The sequence below is a fragment of the Sapajus apella genome, unplaced genomic scaffold, assembly GCF_009761245.1.
Source record: "Sapajus apella isolate SASKATOON/1434 unplaced genomic scaffold, GSC_monkey_1.0 scaffold33, whole genome shotgun sequence".
NCBI classification, from domain to species: Eukaryota; Metazoa; Chordata; class Mammalia; order Primates; family Cebidae; genus Sapajus; species Sapajus apella.
In genome coordinates this window covers 829194-848155 of record NW_022436973.1, presented here as the reverse complement: position 1 = coordinate 848155, position 18962 = coordinate 829194, and the positions used below count along the sequence as shown (strand labels likewise).

The 18962-nt window shown below is 42.7% G+C and overlaps 1 protein-coding gene across 13 annotated transcripts in view; it reads right to left on the bottom strand.

The window, feature by feature from the left end:
• Nucleotides 1-18962, bottom strand: part of PTPRT (protein tyrosine phosphatase receptor type T) — a 1128767-nt gene that overhangs the window by 718782 nt on the left and 391023 nt on the right. For all 13 annotated transcript variants that reach the window (XM_032295649.1, XM_032295654.1, XM_032295655.1 and 10 more), the window contains exon 3: nt 7077-7348. In XM_032295649.1, coding sequence (XP_032151540.1) covers nt 7077-7348 — 272 coding nt within the window. The remainder of the gene's footprint in view (nt 1-7076; nt 7349-18962) is intronic.

Genomic DNA, 18962 nt, shown 5'->3' with positions numbered 1-18962 from the left:
ACATCCTGGTGCAGGTGTTGAAGACATGGAGCTCGCATGGAAAGGTTAAAACCTCTCCCATGCCTGGGGAATTGTGCAAAGCCAGGAAGCAATTCCCCAAAAGAGGATTCGAGATGAGTCAAGCTCAACCCCTCCAAAACGTGGTTTTTGTTCATACTTGGAGGACGGTATGGATATGTTAGGCCATGGTTTAAGAGACTTGGTGTTTTAACATCACTTTTTATAGTCCTCAAGCAGAAAGTCTGCATGGCAAAAATTTTAAGGGGCTGCAAACATTTTTTGGACAAGAGAAAAATGTTGGCACATCAGAACTCCTCTTCAGAAGAGAAATATATATATTTTCATGGGGAGAGATTGCTTAGGGTAAAATTAAGAGAGACACTCTTTACCTTATCAGCACAAGCAGACCTGTACAAGACAAGGAGGAAGATTCAATGTAGTGGAGAAAAGTGGGATGGATAAGGGAGCAGATGGAATAGAATTCCAAGGTGGTAGAGTGGGCCCCCTCACTGTGATAAACTCCACTGAATTGTGAGTGAAGGTACTAAACCTACAGAGTGCCAGATGCCAAGGATTTCCTGAGAAAGAGACTGAGTTTCAAGTCCAGTTGAACCAAAGCTGGGTGAGTCCTTAATTTCAGGGGCCTATATAGCAATTATAACTATTGAATAAAAGATAACTTTCCCTAGGCAGATGACAGAGATTAGGGAAAGCAGGTAGCTACAAAATTAACAGAAGCTCTTTTTATTTTTTTTAAATTGTGAAACAGAAAAGTTCACAATCGTTAGAAAATATGAAATCAAATTAATATCACCAAGAAAGGAGCTGTGATCTGAAGTACATGTAACTTAACAGCCATTCAGCACTGCGTGGTAACCACATTTAATAATAATGTATTGTATATTTCAAAACTGCTGAAAGAATAGATTTTTTAAATGTTCTCACTACACAAAAAAAGTTAAGCTGGTGAGGTGATGGATATGTTAATTAGTTTGATTAAGTCTTTCCAGAATGCATACATAGATCAAAATATCACACTATACCCTGTAAATACACACAATTAATTTTGGCCAATTAAAAGTAAATAAATAAGCCCCTGCTTTCCCAAGACGAGGCACATGTGGAGAGATGGCTGGCAGAGGGAGGTTCTCACCCCAGGCCTTGCCAAAAGTCTGGTGCCAGAAAGCTCACTAATGAGGAAGAGGAAATTTCACCGTTTATTACAGAGCTAAAAGTCAATTTTAGAACTATAAAATATGACTTTAATAAATTAATACATAAACCATAAGGTCCGAAGCCCAGTAATTTGTATTTAGCCCATAGAATCATATGTGCAGGACCAGAGCTCCAGGTCTGGTGAATTTTAAAACCCATTTTGCTAGTGTCTTTGGATTTCCTGATAAGTCCCCTTTTCTTGCCACCGTACCTATGTGTGCATGTACGAGTGTGCTTTGAATCCGAGAGTCTGTGGGTACTTGTCCCTATGTGTGCACTCTGTGGTGTTTGTGGCCAAGTGAATATATATTAGTGACTATGTGTGTATAACACACGTATCTCCCTAAACTGCTGCGCTCAGCCAAGGAAATGTAATGAGGCTGTCGGGGCCAACAAGGTGCAAATCAGAAAATTCACCCAGATGAGGCTGCTTATCCAAGGGATGGCACAGAGGTCAATGAGAACAGGCTAAACAACACTGGCTATTTCTTTTAAAAAAGCTTCCTTCCTCCTTCCCATTTCTTTTCCCCTCCTTTTCTCTTTCCTTCCTTCCTTCCAACCATTGCTGAGGCCACTGCAAGCCTGACGATATGGCTTGGCTCTGTATCACATGCCAAACCTCATCTTAAATTTTAGTCCCCATAATCCCTACAAGTTGAGAGAGGAACCTGGCGGGAGGTGATTGGCTCATGGGGGTGGTTTCCCCCATGCAGTTCTCACAATAGTGAGTGAGTTGTCACAAGATCTGATGGTTTTACAACTATTTTACAGTTCCTTCTTCACAGGCTCTCTCTCACCTGCCACCTTGGAAGATGTGCCTGCTTCCCCTTCTGGCATGACTGTAAGTTTCCTGAGTCTCCCCAGCCATGCAGAACTGGCTCTTTTCATTGTAAATTAAACCTAATTTCTTTATAAATTACCCAGTCTTGGGCAGTTCTTTATAGCAGTGAGAGAACAGACTAATACACCTGACATGACATGATGATTCATATATGTTCTCTAATTTTACCTGCAGAAGGACCTATCATACCTAACACCCTCTCCATTCTACAGATGGAACTGTAATTCTGAGTGATGACAGCATACAGCTAACATTACACAACTAGCAAGAAGAGTCTCAGAAAGGGTAGCTATTTTCCCTAAAGGCAAAGCAGACCTTGGAGCCAGAGGACCTAAGAAGAATCATGGGGCCTTAAATGTGCCGGTAGTGGTTCCTACACTGGAAGATGGGACATATTGCTACCTAATAGAGAGAGCTACTACACAGATCTCATGCCTGTCATAGGGTGTGAACATAGCAGGCGCTCCAGAGATGACCTTTTTCCCCCAATGCCTCATCAAAAAGCATGGCAAATGGTGTGACTGTCCCTGTACTGGGTCAATTTTCTTGTCCATTGTACTTTAACCTGTGGCCCCATCCTGTACCCATTTGCATCTGAAGCCTTAAAGCTTCACTGACCGTGCCCATGAGCTTTTAGAGATACCTGAAGTCTATACTCAATGATACAGTGGTGAGAGTCTAGGGAGTAGGTTATCTGGGATCTGCCCTGAGCTTAGCCAACAATTTGCTATGAGGTCTTGTACTTCATTATGCAACTCTGGACATCAGCTTTATAATATACATCAGGGTTTAGCTATGGCCTGGAAGCCAAATCCAGCCCACCATCTGTTTTTGCACATAAAGTTTTATTGGAACACAGCTGGGTCCATTCATTTACATATTATCTATGACTGCTTTCACGGTACAATGGCAGAATTGAGTAATTGCAAAAGAAACTGTATGGCTTGCAAAGATTAAAATATTTTCTTTTTAGCCCTTAACAGAAAATGTTTGCCTTATCCACAAAATGAGGATAAACCTAAGCCACGTGTGCCAGTGTGCAGTCTGTAAATTGTCTATGGATAGGAAGAGTAGATAATTTATCATTGAAACTGGGGCAAACTATGAAATGGATGCTCTTAATTTCACCAGGATAATAGGAGTAAACAGGGTTGTCCCAGCACACTGAGATGTAGGAACACCTGTCTGCAGAATACCAGCTCAACAGTCAGGTGGTCATCTGACAAAAACAGCGACAAGATCAAACTTAGAGGAAAGACCGTAAATTAAACACCAATAAACGGATTTCTTTCTGACTCCTCAGAATTCCCACATGAGTAACTGTGAGTCTCCTAGAACCAAATACATCATACAGCTCTTCCAAAATGCTGTGACCTCTACCACATCAGCCTTCACCTCAGAGAATCTGGGGGAACAAATGTTCCACTGAGCACACTCTACAGGTCATGCACTGGGTATTCTTCCCAGAATGTGCAAGCAAGATACTTTCCCCTTGTTCATGCAACTGTGCAGGTAGAGAATATAGGGCCCTATGCTTAATGCCATTCTGAAAGCCCAAAAGTTCTGAAAACAAGGTTCTTCAGTTTAGTGTTATACAAAGTAATTTGGTGGTAAAACCTGAACTCAGCCAAATTGGCCTGATACTGCTTACAATATTTATCCCATTTCTTGTGAGTATCTAATAAGTTTTGCTGTAGAAATATTAGATTTGATTATAGGGTACTGCCTCAGACCCTACCAGGGTTGTTATGAAATATACAAGATATGCAAATATATTACAAGTTAAATTCCAAACATTCTGAATTCTGACACATATCTGACACCATCAGTTTCAGATAAAGGTTTGCATTAAAACATACTACACAAAAGGAAAAGACACAGAAATAATGAGTCCAAAGGTATGTAATTTTTCTCAAAACATCTAAAATAAAACACATCACGTTGTTAGTGACGCACACGTTAAAAACAAATGATCTTCCTTTTAGCCACTTTCATTGATAAGTTCCTGCTCTTCTAAAGAAGGGTGTAGGGTCTTAACCTCACACCAAATGACCACAGTTCCCCTGACTACCCCAAGACCAGCTCTGTCCCATTCACCTCTGTGTTACCGATGCCTGAACTGGCCTGGCTCACACAGGATGCAAAATGACTGACAAGTGGATGAGTATAGGGAGCAAGTGGCAGAATGATGGTGTAATGAGTTCTTCCAAGAATTCACTTTCTCTTTTCCTCTTTTCTTCTCTTTCTCACTTCCTCTTATTTCTGTTCTCTTCCTAACTTTGCTTACTTCCTGCCTCTGGCTCTTGGCCACCCATGGACAGGCAGAGAAGATGAGGTTGGGGGAGAAGCAAAGGAAATGTGGTCACAAACAGGGCTATTTAGAGCCATCTCCAAGGCTTCCTGCATATTGCCAGGGTTGTGGGAGTAACCTGTGCTGTTCGACAGTCCCTGCCACAAATATCTTGTCTTATTGTCTACTCATTTAGGTCTCCTGACAACCCCAAAATATAAACCTTAATAAAACTCTCAACACAGACCAAGGCACTACAAGAGACAGCTGCAGAATTCTCCGCAATGGATGATGAGAATGAGCAGAACTAGCACCCCATAAAGGTGAGGTCCCTTCTGAGAGCCCAGCCTTGGAGTCATCCCCTTCATCTCCCCACCCACATGCTCCAGGCAGGGCTAAGCCTTTCAATAACTCTACTAAGGGAAATTGTGGAGCCAAGTGGTGAAGAATTTTGATCTGTGCAAATTTGACAACCACCGGCTGTTGAAGTGTGGCTAATGAGACTGTGAAACTGAACTCATTTCACTTAAGTTCAGTTACCTTAAATTTTAGTTTAAAAACTGATACCCAATTCACTTAAGAATGTTTGGAACAACCTGTATATATGAATCCATTTCTTCAGCTATATATTTTATGAATCTAAATACAGATCAGTATCATTAATGAAAATAAAAACTTTAAATTGAGACTTACTGTAAGTGTAAAATATAGACTGGATTGTAAAGACTGATAGGGAGAGAACAGAAAATATCTTGCTAATAATTGTTTAGACTGATTACATGTTGAAGTGATAGCATTTTGGATACACTGGGTTAAGTAAAATAGATTCTTAAAATTAATTTCAAAGATTTCCCTTTACTTTTTGGTTAATAAATATTTATAAATTATGTGTGGTTTCCATTATGTTTATATTGGATTATATAGCTTAGAGAGTAAAATCAAATAGAATGGGTAAAAACCAAGACCCTACCTCCATTCCAGCTTGGGTTATCACTTAACATTTCTGAGCCTTTGTTTCATACTATAAAATGAGTATAGTAGTACCTGCCACAAAGGATTATTCTGAAGGTTAAACAAGGTAAGTTATGTGAAATATTTTGTACTGTGCCTGAAACAAGATAAACACCCAATGAACGGTAGGTATCACCATCACCACCATTACCATCATCACCATTACCTCTCCCCTATTTCTGAAAGGAATTTCAGGAAATGTATCATGAGGAAACGTAAAATTATTCTAAAAAGAAATCATAAGCCATTGAGGATAAAATGGAAATATTTATGGCAAAAATCCAGGCTAAATACTGAGGGTAATTGAGTATTAAATTCTGATTTCTTGTTACTAAGGCAAAAAGGAAATAAAGCTTGAATTGTCTCATTAAGGTCAACCCAACAAGTGATCTCAATACATAAATGTATTCTTAACACTAAAATCTGGAAGAACTGTACCATGGATATTCAACTGGAGGATGTCTAAGAAGCCCCCAGCCAATGATCTTGCCACCTTCAGGTCCATCTGCTTCAGATGCTAGAGAAATTTCTCCAAAATAAAGATCTGACTGCATCACTCTCTAACCTAAAATCTTTCAACAGTGCAAAGTGGGGATTAACTGCAAATGAGCACAAGGTATCTTACAGGGAGGATGAACATGTTCTGGACTAGTTTATGAGGATGGTTGCACAATTCAATAGGTTTTCTAAAGTCATGGGACTGCACACTTAAAATAGGTGGATTCTGTGATATGTACATTTTATCTTAATAACATTGTTTAAAAAATAAAATTTTAAATAGCTCCAGGCCAAGACAATGTGGAGAACTATTCTTCTAAAAGATGCTTTATGGATTGGTGCCAATATATACACTGTGTTTATCAGGTCACAAGGAGATAAGGAAGGAAGGAGAGAGAGATTTGGAAACTGTTATGGCAATTTGGCATTGCCAGGACATTTTTTTTTACAGTGGTTTATATGAGTATTACTTCACAATGAGCTGGGAGGAAAAGTGTCCCTTCACCACAGACAGCCTGGACAGCACTGCTTTACACTAAGTTCCATTCATTAGCCCGGCATTCAGGGCCCTCCATGATCTACATGTCCCTGCAGGCTGATCTCCATCTGTCCCCTTTGCATCGTACCTTAAACAACTTAGTCTTTCCAAACTGCCATCGTCTATCATCCACTCCTCTAGCTCATAGCACACGCTGTTCTTGACAACTCGAATGCCTTTCCCTCTTTCCCTTTTAAAATAAATTTCTATTCATTCTTCAAGGTTCATCTTAGAGGTCATCTCCTCTTACAAACCGTCGTAATTGCCTTCCCCAGCAAACACCCCATTCCCCAGAGGGTGATCTTTGACAAGTTATCTCATCTCTCTGAACCTCAATCTTTTCATCCATAAAACAGGACAGTACTAGAACCTCCCGTGTTATGTGGTCGTAAGCACTGACTTTATAAAGAGGAATCAATGCTGTGTTCCTCCATCATCTTCAGGAGCCACATGCATCCTGCTATACTGTCATTTTATTTATACATCAGTCTTTTCTTACAGATGATGAACTCAAGGGAGGCAGGGGCTGTGTCGGGTCACCTCTACAGAGCTTGGCTAGGAGAAGTCCAGTAAACACAAGTGAATAAACAAAGTTCTTTCTAGACCTAGCACCTGTAGGAAGAGCAGTGTTGTACAGATTTATTACTAACTTTCAAAAATAAAACCACGGTAAAATGCCATACCTGATAGAAATGTGGCCAGAAAGTGCTGATGGCGAGCTCTGCCTTCACCCAGCCCTCAGTGACGACCCCGGACACGTTCCAGACAGGGTTCCCTTGGGGGCCACCATTCACCTTCACGTAGACATTTAAAGCCCCTGGGCTGGATCTGTCACGGCTGGAGAAGTAGTAATGAAAGTCGATGCAGTGGGTGTCATTCTCCTTCAGGGTTGGCAGGAGAAGGTGGGCCTTCTGGCCAGAGGCTCTCCCAGAGCTGTTCACCATCATGAAAGATCCTGGAGACCAACAATACAGGTGGGAAGTAGAGACAAAGAGAGAGTAAGAAAATCTGTCTGAAAATCAGTCACACTCATAAACATGGTGGCCAGAGGAGAGGCCAGTGGTCAAGTCACTCTAGGAGGGTCTGGGTGACGCTGCAAAAGCCACATCTCCTCTCTGAGCCTGAGTATCCTCTTCTGTAGTTGGGAATAAAAATCTATTCCACAAGGTGGTTTAAGAATTAAGAGATGGTAACATGTATGAAGTATTTTTGCAAAGTGCTACTATTCCTATTAGCAGAAAACATAGCTACTATTTCCCAGCATTCAAACAGTTGCCTTATAGAAATGAAGTGAGCCTCTTTTGAGTTCCTTTGACAAATTAAATGGTTGCCTCCAATTCTTCATCCCCCCCTGGATCCACGTCCCTTGCCATTGGCTTTGCAGTTCCTTCTAGCAGAAGCAGAGGGTTTGTTCCCATCCCCTGACTTTGGGCTTTACCGTATGACTTGCTTTGGTCAACGGGATGCTAATAGAATGATTCAAACAAAGGTTAAAATGTGCTTGCCTTGCTGGGCTTGCCATCTTGCACTACTGCTTCCTTTCATGAGAAGAATGTGTCCCCAGCAGCAGCTGCCCCTTTCAGCTTGGGATCAAGAATACACACACAGAGGATATCTGACTTGAACCGATAGTAAAGAACCAAGCCATGCCCCCTCCCCCTGCAGCTGGAATTACAGCCACATGGCCCAAAAGCCCAACCTAGGTCAGCCAATCTACAATCAGTGCACAGTCCCACGAGAGCAAGAGTAAAGGCTTATTGTTGTTTTCCACTGAGTTCCTTCTCCGTGTGTTTTGCTGCTTTATTGTGACAATAGCTTATTGATAAAGCTGCCTGAGAGGGCAGACTCGTGAAAGAAACCATGAGGAGGTACATTTCAGTTCAGTGTACAAAGAACTTTCTAACAAGTGAAGTTGGTACCAAACAGAATTGACTGGCCAGAGACAAAGTGAGTCCCCATCCATGCAGGTGGTGAAACAGAGCCTGGACAAATTAAAGAGAGGGTTAAGGAAATTTCACAAGCAGCTGGTGGGGCTGAACTCTGTGACTTAGAATCCTATGATTCTATGAAATAAATTGCATCATGAAACACAGCAGATAAACTCACGTGATTCTGGAATGAATGTTTCCACCTAGAAAATCACTTAAAATATTCAATTCAGAAAGAAACCTTAAGACCACTTATCCTCAGCCAAGGTGAGCTGCTTCAATAGCTAAAAGTCACCTCATTCATTCACCCTAATACCAAAAAGACTAACCGCTTCCAGCTAATAAATACTGGGAAACCCATATCTTCTTGGGGTTCTAAAAGGTACCAATCAAACCCTGTCTCCTCCAGGTTCTGAGTGAATTTAAAAACAGACACAAGAGAGGGAGAGACAGACAGAGAGGTCAAAACCTCCACATTATTATTCACAAAGTAACTTGGACTTAAGACCAAATTAGACTTTCTGCATGTTACCCCTGAACCACCATGAAGAGCAGGGTTACTCAGCCTCCAACTCTGCCCAGATCCCCAGGCCAGAGCTGTCTTACTGGGATGATCACTTAGGATACTTGGGTGGGCTTAAACCAAAAAGCAGCCAGGTGAAAAGCAAAGAGAAGCCTGAATCAGTTGCTATCATGTGTTTGTCATCCTACCAATGAGAAAAATGTCTGTGTAAATGTAAGGAGGACAAGTGCAGTTGTGTTACATGGATATGCTGTATCGTGGCCAAGTCTGGGCTTTTAGTGTAGCTATCAACCAAATAACATCTATTGTATCCATTAAGTAATTTCTCATCCCTCACCCCCTCCCACCCTCCAACCCTTCCAAGCCTTCAATGTATATCATTTCACACTCTGCATCCATGCATGCACATTATTTAGCCACCACTTAAAAGTGAGAATATGCAGTATTGATTTTCTGTTTTGGCATTCCTTCACTTAAGATTATTGTCTCTAGTTCCATCCATATTGCTGCAAAAGTCATGATTTCAGAAAATGTAGTACCCCTTGGGGTGGGAGCCACTGGAAGTGGAACAAAGGTGCAGGTGTCTTTGCCAGTGTTTCTAAGTGAGTAAAGTTTCCTAGTTTAGGGCCTTGCAGTAACACAAGGTAAATGGAGAGACGTCTCCATGTCAGAGAAGTTACGAATTATCATAAACCCCCAGTGAGGCAGCAAAAAAGGAGTGATTACAGGGGCAGAAATTGAGGCTTAGAGATGAGACAGAGCCCGCATCCATGCCCATATCCGTCCATTGGCCTACATGCCACAGGGTTCCAGAAGGTTTCCTTAGACAGGTAAGTAGCAACTCCGAAGCCCCACAAAGGGTTTGTGACTGCCCCTGCCACTGAGAAGTAGCTCATCTCCCAGCAGGAGGAGCAGCCTGAGAAGCAAAGTGTCTCTCTCTCTCCTTTATGAATCCCATGATACCCACATGCATATTTCAGCTCCTGTCCTCCTGCCAATTCACACCACAGGCACCTGTTTCCTTGGCTCCTTACAATCCACAGCAGAGGGAGTTGAGAAGGTTTTCCTTCCAGCAGCTCATTTTCCCACTTCCTTCCCTCCTACCTTCAGTAGCAGGGCAGGCTCGCTGAGGAGGTAGAGATCTCCCTGTTCCATGTAGCTTCACGCACAACCCTCTAACATCGTTCTGGACACATAGCTAGACTTCGTCTTCCAGCCTCCCTTTAGCATTTGGTGGGCACATTCAACTGAGTTCTAGATAATGGGGCAGGAGTATGATGTGTGCCACTTTCCAGGCCTGGATGGTAAAAGCTGCCTCCCTCTTACCCACCCACCTCCATACTAAATGATCTTGCCTCTCAAAGACTGGTCTTTGGACCAGCCACCCCAGCGTCACCTGGGGGCTTGTGAGAAACAAGAATCTCACATCTGCCTGCAGGTCTGCTGAGCCTGGATCTGCATTTTATCAAGAACTCCAGGTGATCCACATGCACATTAAGGGGTGAGAATCCCTGACCCAGTCTATTTTCCCATCTACTGGCTGAATGTTCCAGATCTCAAGAGCCTAGGGGAAAGCAGAGCCACCAGGAAAGAAGCCAGGTTCCCCAAATGAGCAAAGCCACATGGAAGGCTACTCACCCATTAGGAGCACTCATCTTGGATTTTAAGTAAAAAGGGAATAAACTACTATTCAGCTACAAGTCCATTTATTCAAGGCAATAAGATGTGAAATGATAGCTACTAAGCAAAGTTGCAAGACGCTCTGCATAAGGACATCATCAAGAGCAGCAAGCCTGGGTGGTAACTTGGGAGGCATTTGAAATAGAGGGAATATCCCAGGCAAAGACACAGAAGCATCCAGTATGCTAGTGTAAGGTCTTGAAGGTGGGGGATGGGATCCAGTGGCCAACTCTAGCCCCTTCCACATGTAACCCACCTTATATAGGTCTGACCACACCCTCCAGAAAGGAAGGGAGCTGTATCTGTGAGTTGAGCTCAAGCCCATCATTAGAGATTGTACAGGAGTGAAAGCCCCGGCACATCATCTGCTCTGTGGGGCCCTCTTTGATCAACAGGTTGGCATAATTAATATCATCCCAGGGCTGTCAGTTTCCTGGAGATCAAAAATGAGTCGGTCATTATGCCAAGATCAGTCAGAAACAAGAAAGACAAAGACTGTAAATACATTCTTTTCCCTTCTCCCTTAAAAAAGAAAAACATCTACTAATGTGATAAGGAACATAAAGCAGCATTAGTTTCTTCATAGTTATTATACATACCACTGAAAAGTGTGGAATTAAACCAGGAAGTACTCTCTGGCTGGCCATAAATTTTGCATTTTTCCCCTTCGTGCATAATAATGCCTTGATAAGCGCCTCATTATTGATGTGTCTGCAACACAGATCCCCTTTTTGGAGGCGAAACACTTCTCCATAGCAGATGGCCGCTATTGTGTTTACACATGAACACCTCAGGATTGCATTTCCTCACGTTGGCAGTAAAAAGAAAGTCCTAATTGAGTTTTTAATGGCTTTGCACATTGTTCATTAAGATTACATGAGTGTGTTCGGGCGACTGGCAGCTGAGGGCCTTGGGCACCAAGAGCTCAGCGTGGTCCCTGCAGACAGGTGGCCCTGCCAGCTCCCAGTGCCAGCACCTACTTGAAAGGAATGGATGTTGGTGGGGCCTCAAATGCTGCCAAAAGCCGAGCAGCTGCAGTGGCATGGAACGGGGTCTTCAGTCAAGGAAACTCAGTTTCACTCCCGCTTCTGTCATTTCTTAGTTGCATGACTTTGAGTAAGTCGGTAAAATTCCCTGGGCCTCAATGTCCTCATCTATAAAATGGGATAATAAAATCTACACATCAAAGTTGTTTGTTTTCAGTGAATATTAAGTAAAAATGGTACTTAATAAATGCTAATTTTATGACAAATAGCCAACAGCAGGTAACAGTAGATCTAACGTAGTTGGTCACACCTAATATTTACTGAGAACTTTTCATGTGTCAGGCATTAATCTAAGCATTGTTTAGTACCCCAGTGAGGTGGTGCCATGCTCTCCCTGTTTTTAAGCAAGGAATACTAAGGAACAAAGAGGTGAACTCATTTTCCCAAAGCCACATAGCCAGAAAGTGGTAAATACTCAAACCAATTATTCTTTCTTAGAAAACAGAGGGGTCTAGAAACGTGGTCTTCTAACCAGTAGCTAATAGCACCATATGCCTATTTAAAATAATTAAAATTATGTAGAAAAAAATCATTTCCTTAGAGATACTAGCCACATTTCAAGGGCCGAGTAGACACACATGACTGGTGGCTACCATAAGGGACAGTGCTGATGTAGAATACATCCACAGTCACAGAAAGTTCTGTTGGACGGCACTAGTCTAGAAGTTGTAGACTACTTATCAAGCATAACAAATTACATCCAGGTGAGTGACAGGAGCTTCACTAACCCAACCTACTCGTTTGATAAACTCCAGTGGGGGACAAGGTCAACAAACACAATGAAGACTTAGACTCAAGTTTTCCAACTGACTCCAATTTCAGTTTCTACCACAGACAGTGCTGCCCTTCCCTGCCCGAGCTGTGCAGCCACAGGAGTGGTTTCCCAGAGAGCTATTTTAGGTAGGCTTCAGGAAGCAGAGAGGCTGTAGGCATTCTACATGCCACAGGACTTGGGGAAAGTGTGTGCACTCACATTGGGCATTCCCAGCCTCAGCTTTGACATGCAGTTCGACAACTGTTTCTAGAGCTCCAAGCCCTGGTGAGCAAGGATAATGCAGGATGCTTCTCACAAGAAGCCCCTGGAATAAACTGGAGCCCAAGATACGTGTCTTCTCTCTGATGATCTCAAATAAATCACTTAACACTTTGACTCTTGAGTATCCTCTTCTATAAAATGGCTATAAAACACATCTCACATTGTGGTCATGAGAATTAATACAACTATTATATATAAAGTGTCTAGATAAGTATCACTGTATTGTAGGTCCTTAAAAATTGCTTTTTTTCTATCTTTCCCATGCCCCTAAAGGTTTTTTTTTTTTTTTTGCGTTGTGAGGGGGACCTTAATAGACTGAATAGCGATAAATCCATTGAGAAGCGGAATAAAATCTGCTGCCCCGTCCCCACCTTCCACAACTGATCAGGCATCAAGGTCTGGGGATACCTCCTCCCTTCACTTCTCCAACCGTCTTCTTCCTTTCCACTCCCTTGGCACGGGCCTAATTCAAGTCCATGATATTGGTGTCATGAACTGTTTGTTTATTTTGTGGGCTTTTGCAACAACTTCCTAAGCAGTCTAGTCCTTGATTCTCTCACCATCCAATAAAACAGCAGTTAGCAACATCTGAGATTCAAAACCGACCGTGAGACATCCTCGACTTCCACTGAGGTCCTCCTCCATAGGAAATTCCCCACATCCTATAAAGTCCAAGGTCTTTCATGGGGACATGTGGAGGCTTGCACATCCTGACCCCCACCCCTCCTGCCCTGTTCTATCTCCCACACCCTCCCCCACACACACAGTCCTTGGCCACTCTGTGGTAGACACAATAAATGCCTCCCAAAGATGTCCACATTCTAATATTTGAAACCTGTACATATGTCACCTTTCATGGCAAGAAAATTAAGGCTCTCTTAATGCTCTTATTAACCAGATTAGCTCGAGATGGGGAGATTATTCTGGATTTTCCAGCTGAGCACAATGTAATTACAAGTGTCCTTGTAAGTGGACAACGGGGCGGGGAAAGTCAGAATCAGAGTTGAAGATATCTGAGGAGGCTACGCTGCTTGTTTTAAGATGAAAGGAGGAGCTGTGAACCAAAAAAATGCAGGTGGCCAGCAAAAACTAGAAAAGGTAAGAAAACGAGCTCTCCTGTAGAGCCTCCAGAAAACAACACAGCCTTGATATTTAGCCCAGTGTTGAATTTAGCCCAGTGTGACTCATCTAGGACTTCTGATGTCCAGATTAAAATGTGTGTGTTTTTGGCCACAAAATTTGTGGTAATTTGTTACAGCAGCAATTGGAAACTAATACACACTCCAAACATCCTACGCATATCCCTGCCTCTGGGCTTTTGTCCAGGCGATATCCTTCCTGAAATCCACGCTACCCAGCTCAGTCATGGTCCTTCACTAAACTACTTAAATATCACTTTCCCTACGTGGCTTTCACTAACATCCAGGAAACACTCACTTCCGAATCATGGTTCCTGTACTTCAGAGTGCACACTTCCATGATAGGTATTTTAAATAAGATCTCATGTAAAAGTCCATAACGATAAAATTCAGCTGGCTAGAAAGTGCGAGCAGCACAAAAACATCAAAAGGCACAGTGCGCTTTCAAGTAAGAAAATGTACGTGCAAGAAAAGCATGTGGTGCCACCAGTCCTACCATGCAAGCTAGTAATCATTAAGTCACAAACAACAATAAACCAAAGCCACACCCATAAACATATCATTCAACATTATTCATATTATCTACGACGGAAGCAATCTAATTATCAAGTGTCAAACAAAAGAAATCTGCTGCTTTTCTAATATACCAGAAAAGGGGGAGGAGGTATTAATTACAGCTTAATAGATATATAGTAACTATTTGAAACAAAAAAAATACATCCTGAAACTTCAAAGGAATTAAATATTGTGGACATTTTGTCAGTTTGCGTGAACAAGTAATAAGCATTTCTGTAATCGTTCATTCAGACCAGTAAGTTGGGGTTTCAGCATTTCATATGCAAGTTTGTTACGGTAATTTTTGAAGAAACAACTATCTAATAATCCATGTAGGTGTGGATAATGTAGTTTAAATATGGTATTAACCTCCAGTGATTAGATTTGAAGGCACTGGTGGAGAGGCTCTGCTAACCTGTGCTGGATACCCTAACGCAAGCAGAGCCAGGCAGGGAGTTCATGTGCACTTGGGTCTTTTCCTCAAAGACAGAATCCCTTAGCCCCCCGGCATTGTTTTACACTTTCTGAGAAAAAGATGAAGGCAAAGAGGAAGTGAAGGAGAGACCAGAGAAAGAAGGAACAGAGAAGAGGAAGAAGTAAGAAAAGAAGGAGAAAACAAAAGAGTAATGAAAAATAAGATGAAGACAGGAGGGGAAAAGGAGAAGAGGATGGATGGAAGGGAAGAAGGGAGGAAGAGGAACAAGGGAAGAGGGAGGTGGAGAAGCAGGAGACATGAAATACAGGCGAGGGAAGAGAAGAGGCGAAAGATTATGGAGACAGCGCAGAATACATGCCAAACTACATGCAACCCCTACATAAGCTTGCATCTCTCCTGACCTCCCAAACAAAAGGAAAAGTGAAAATAAAGGCTTTTCAACCAATAGACTTCTTTTGGTCCTTCCGACGATCATGCGATGAAAACAGACCCAGGGACGATGTTGCAGGGCATACTGGGACCTGTCTCCCTTTCTTTATCACTTCACAACTTGCCTTCCCCAACAATTCAACATACTCTTTCAATCTCCCAGGATCAAAACTAAATGCTATTGTAGGAAAAAAATAATGGAACTCAAAACACAACAGAATGACAACTCAGCAACATCAACTGTAAAATGTAAGGCTTTGTTCAATTTGTTCTTTGATGCTGGAAATGGACAATTCATTTGGCAGGATCCAGATGAAACTGAAAGTCAGATAATGCTACTCTCCCTTCAGACTCCTCACCCTTTCCTATGCACCCATGTTAACCATACACTGCCTCATAAGCAAGATTTCTGTTCCTTCACCTGCAAAACAGGTACATATACAAGTAGAAGTTTTAAAGTTCCTTCCAGCTACAAAAGTCTATTTCCAAGACTTTATAGTGACTTTACATGACTAGCTAGTTTTGCGTTTGGAGACGAGGCTGGCTTGGATTTTCTACCTAGGCTCCCTCTGAAGAACGGGTGGGAAGGAGAGATCTTTCTCCTTGGGTCCTGTTCCTGAAAGAATGCAGTATTTTTTGTGTTCTCACAAGAATTTATTTCTCAGTCACTCCAGCTCTTAACAATAATAAAAACAACAGCGAACACATACTATCATATTTTATTTAGATTCACTCATTTAATTCTAATATAAACCCTATGAGGTAGTCACTACTATCATTCTTCTTTTATAGCTGGAAAAACTGAGACACACAGAGTTTAAGTCACTTTTTCAAGGCCACACAGCTGGTAGCAGAGCCAGGATTCAAACCTAGGAAGTTCCAGCTCTCATGCAGCTGCTAGGCTGCATGCCACAAGTGGGCATGTTGTGTTTCATGGCAAGGAGGGATCGTAAACTCCCTGGAGTTAGCTGGCCTTGCCCTGGGGAGCTGGTTCAGGCAGGAAGAGGGGTAAAGAATGGAAATAAAGAACAAACATTAAGTCCGTTGTCAAGCTGCTGCCATATGAAGAGTCAAGAGGACAAAAGGGCTGCTGGGAACATTGTCAGACCCCCAAATTGTTCTTGACATTCATTGGGCTGAGTCCTTTGCTTCTGCAGCTCTAAATGGAAATGACATGGAACTAAAATATATATATTTTTAAATCTCCAAACTCTTCACACATCCGTTGGCATGATAATATTTTGATTAGTTACATTTATGCTCCAATTACACTCACAGAACGTTCAACTGTGTCTTATATATAGCACGTTTGCCATGCTCCATAGAAAATACTGGATTATTACCTCATATATTTGCAAGGGGAACAGACACAAATGGAAAGGGGGAGAAAAGACAGCAAAAAGGAGAGATAGCTAAGCCTGTTAAAATGGTGCTGCCTTGCCTTCACATTACTAAACTGGGTCATCGCTATTATTGCCCAAGCTTTAAAATGCCGGGGCTCAGAGAGACATCAAGTATTTAAGTGTACCCTTCCCCTCACCTGAGGCTTTTGTCTCCCTTACAACAACTGGGTCTGAAAGCAACCTCTTCACATACCCAGTGAGTGGCAAGGTCAACAGCGGGGAATGTTTGCATCTTTGTGCTCTTTCTTTCTTCCTGGGGAGAGCATCCATCTATTTCTCAAAGAGGTCTGTAACCCTGTCCAAGATAAATACATAAATATATAAATAAATCATAAAGAAAAGCTGAGAGTTACTCTGCGCTTTGCAAAATGCCTGCCCTGGGGATGCTAGGAGTGACTTCTTACTGTGTGTGCTGGCCAGGTGCCATCACATTCTTCTGCTCCTCACTGGCAGCCCATGCTGCAAGCACTGAAGGTGAGTGTATCGTGCCGTCTAATGCTGATTCCAGGTGAACCCCTGAGCCCCACTGAGGTTTGGTAAAGACTGTCCATACCCCAATTCCACAGCACCCTCCTCTCAAATCCTCAGTCACTGGAGCTGCTTTCTCCACTGGCCGCTCTCTGCCACTGTATCCTTAACTCTACTGGTACCTCTATGCCTCAGTTTCCCCAAAGTGGATCTGTGCATGAAGGCTAGCCCCTCCACCAGTCTCCTTATGAAATCCACCAGAGCCAAGCACTTTATAAAGTTAATAAAATTTGTTCTAACCACAAGCATTACTTGTGTCACATAAATATTACTACGTTCCTGACACAGGGGAACAGCAGTCAGCAGGGAAGAGTTTTTATCCTCTTGGAGATTACAGATATGTAAAGAGCCATTACGGGAATATGGGAAGCTCTATGATGAGGCAAGAACCTGGACTTGATGTGGGGGAAGAAGTATAAAAAGAAAACACATACAACAGGAGCAAATAAACTCTAGGCTGAGGTCTAAGTTAAGTAGGTGTCAGACAGGGAAAAGGAACCGAAAGCCTGCTTCAAAGCCAGGAAACAAGACAGTTTCTGCCTTGTGGAGAGGCTAGAAGAAATTGCAAACAGAAAGCAAGTCCACCTCTCTAATCTCTCACCCTTCAGTTTATATATAAGAAACTTGATCTTCAGAGAGGTGCCCTGACTTGCCCAGAGTCACACAGCCAAAGGGTGATAGTGTCAGTCTTCAAATGGAGATCTGTTAGACTCCAAGATCAGTACCATTTCCCTCTGAAACAGTGGTGCCCAAATCACAGTGTGCCTGAGAATTACCCAGAAAGCTTATTAAATTGTGCTGGGTCTCCAGCCTGGCCAATATGGTGAAACCCTGTCTCTACTGAAAATACAAAAATTAGTCGGGCGTGGTGGCACGCACCTGTAGTCCCAGATACTCAGGAGGCTGAGGCAGGAGAATCGCTTGAGCTCGGGAGGTGGAAGCTGCACTGAGCCGAGATTATGCTACTGCACTCCAGCCTGGGCAACAGAGCTAGACTCTGTCTTTAAAAAAAAAAAAAAATTGTGCTGTGTCTCAGACCCAGTAGATTTGGTGGAGTCCAAGAATCTGCACTTCTAACAAGTTTCTAAGTGATGCTGATGGAGCTGATCTGTGGGCCATACTTTGAGAACCACTGGACTAGCTGGTCTCTAATTCCCTAGCCTTGATATGGCAGGGAGCCCATTAACTCCGGGAGATCACCAAATGGGCCACCACAGAGGTACTAACTTGTTAACCTCCCTCCTACCCTGGGCCACGCCCTGCCTACCTCTCTCAGGGGCAGGAGGTCTTGGCCACTGGCCATTAAACATGAAGACCCTCCCTCTGCCCACCTCCAACAAGCTCCTCCAGCCTGAGCCATTTCCCTTCCATCACTGCTAATTACCAAGAATATCATTAGACACTTATTGACTCCCCCAAATGTACTAGGGTCTGCATAGAAAATAGCACAATAATTATTCCTCCTCTTTTACCATCCTCTAAGGAGCTACAAGACTTTGACAGCTGTTATCCAATTAATCCTGACAGCTTATTTTTTTAATGTAAAGGTATTTTTTTGGTCTAAGATTGGAAAAGCTATTTCCTTTTTTGAGGTAAGAACGAGGGCAAAGAGAGGCCAAACAACTTGTCCAACATCACGAGGGTCATGTCTTGCCTCCCTCGTCCTGCATGAGCGATGGAACAGTGCAGGACAAGGGCATGGACTGTGGATTCAAACGCCAGATCAAATCCCAGCTCTGTCGGCTCCCAGCTGTGTGGCCTGGGCCACATGCTTAACCTCTATGGGCCTCAGTTTCTCCATCTGAAAAATGGAGGTGATGATGGCAAAAGCTGTACATGCTTCCTAGGCTTCTTATGTGAATTAAA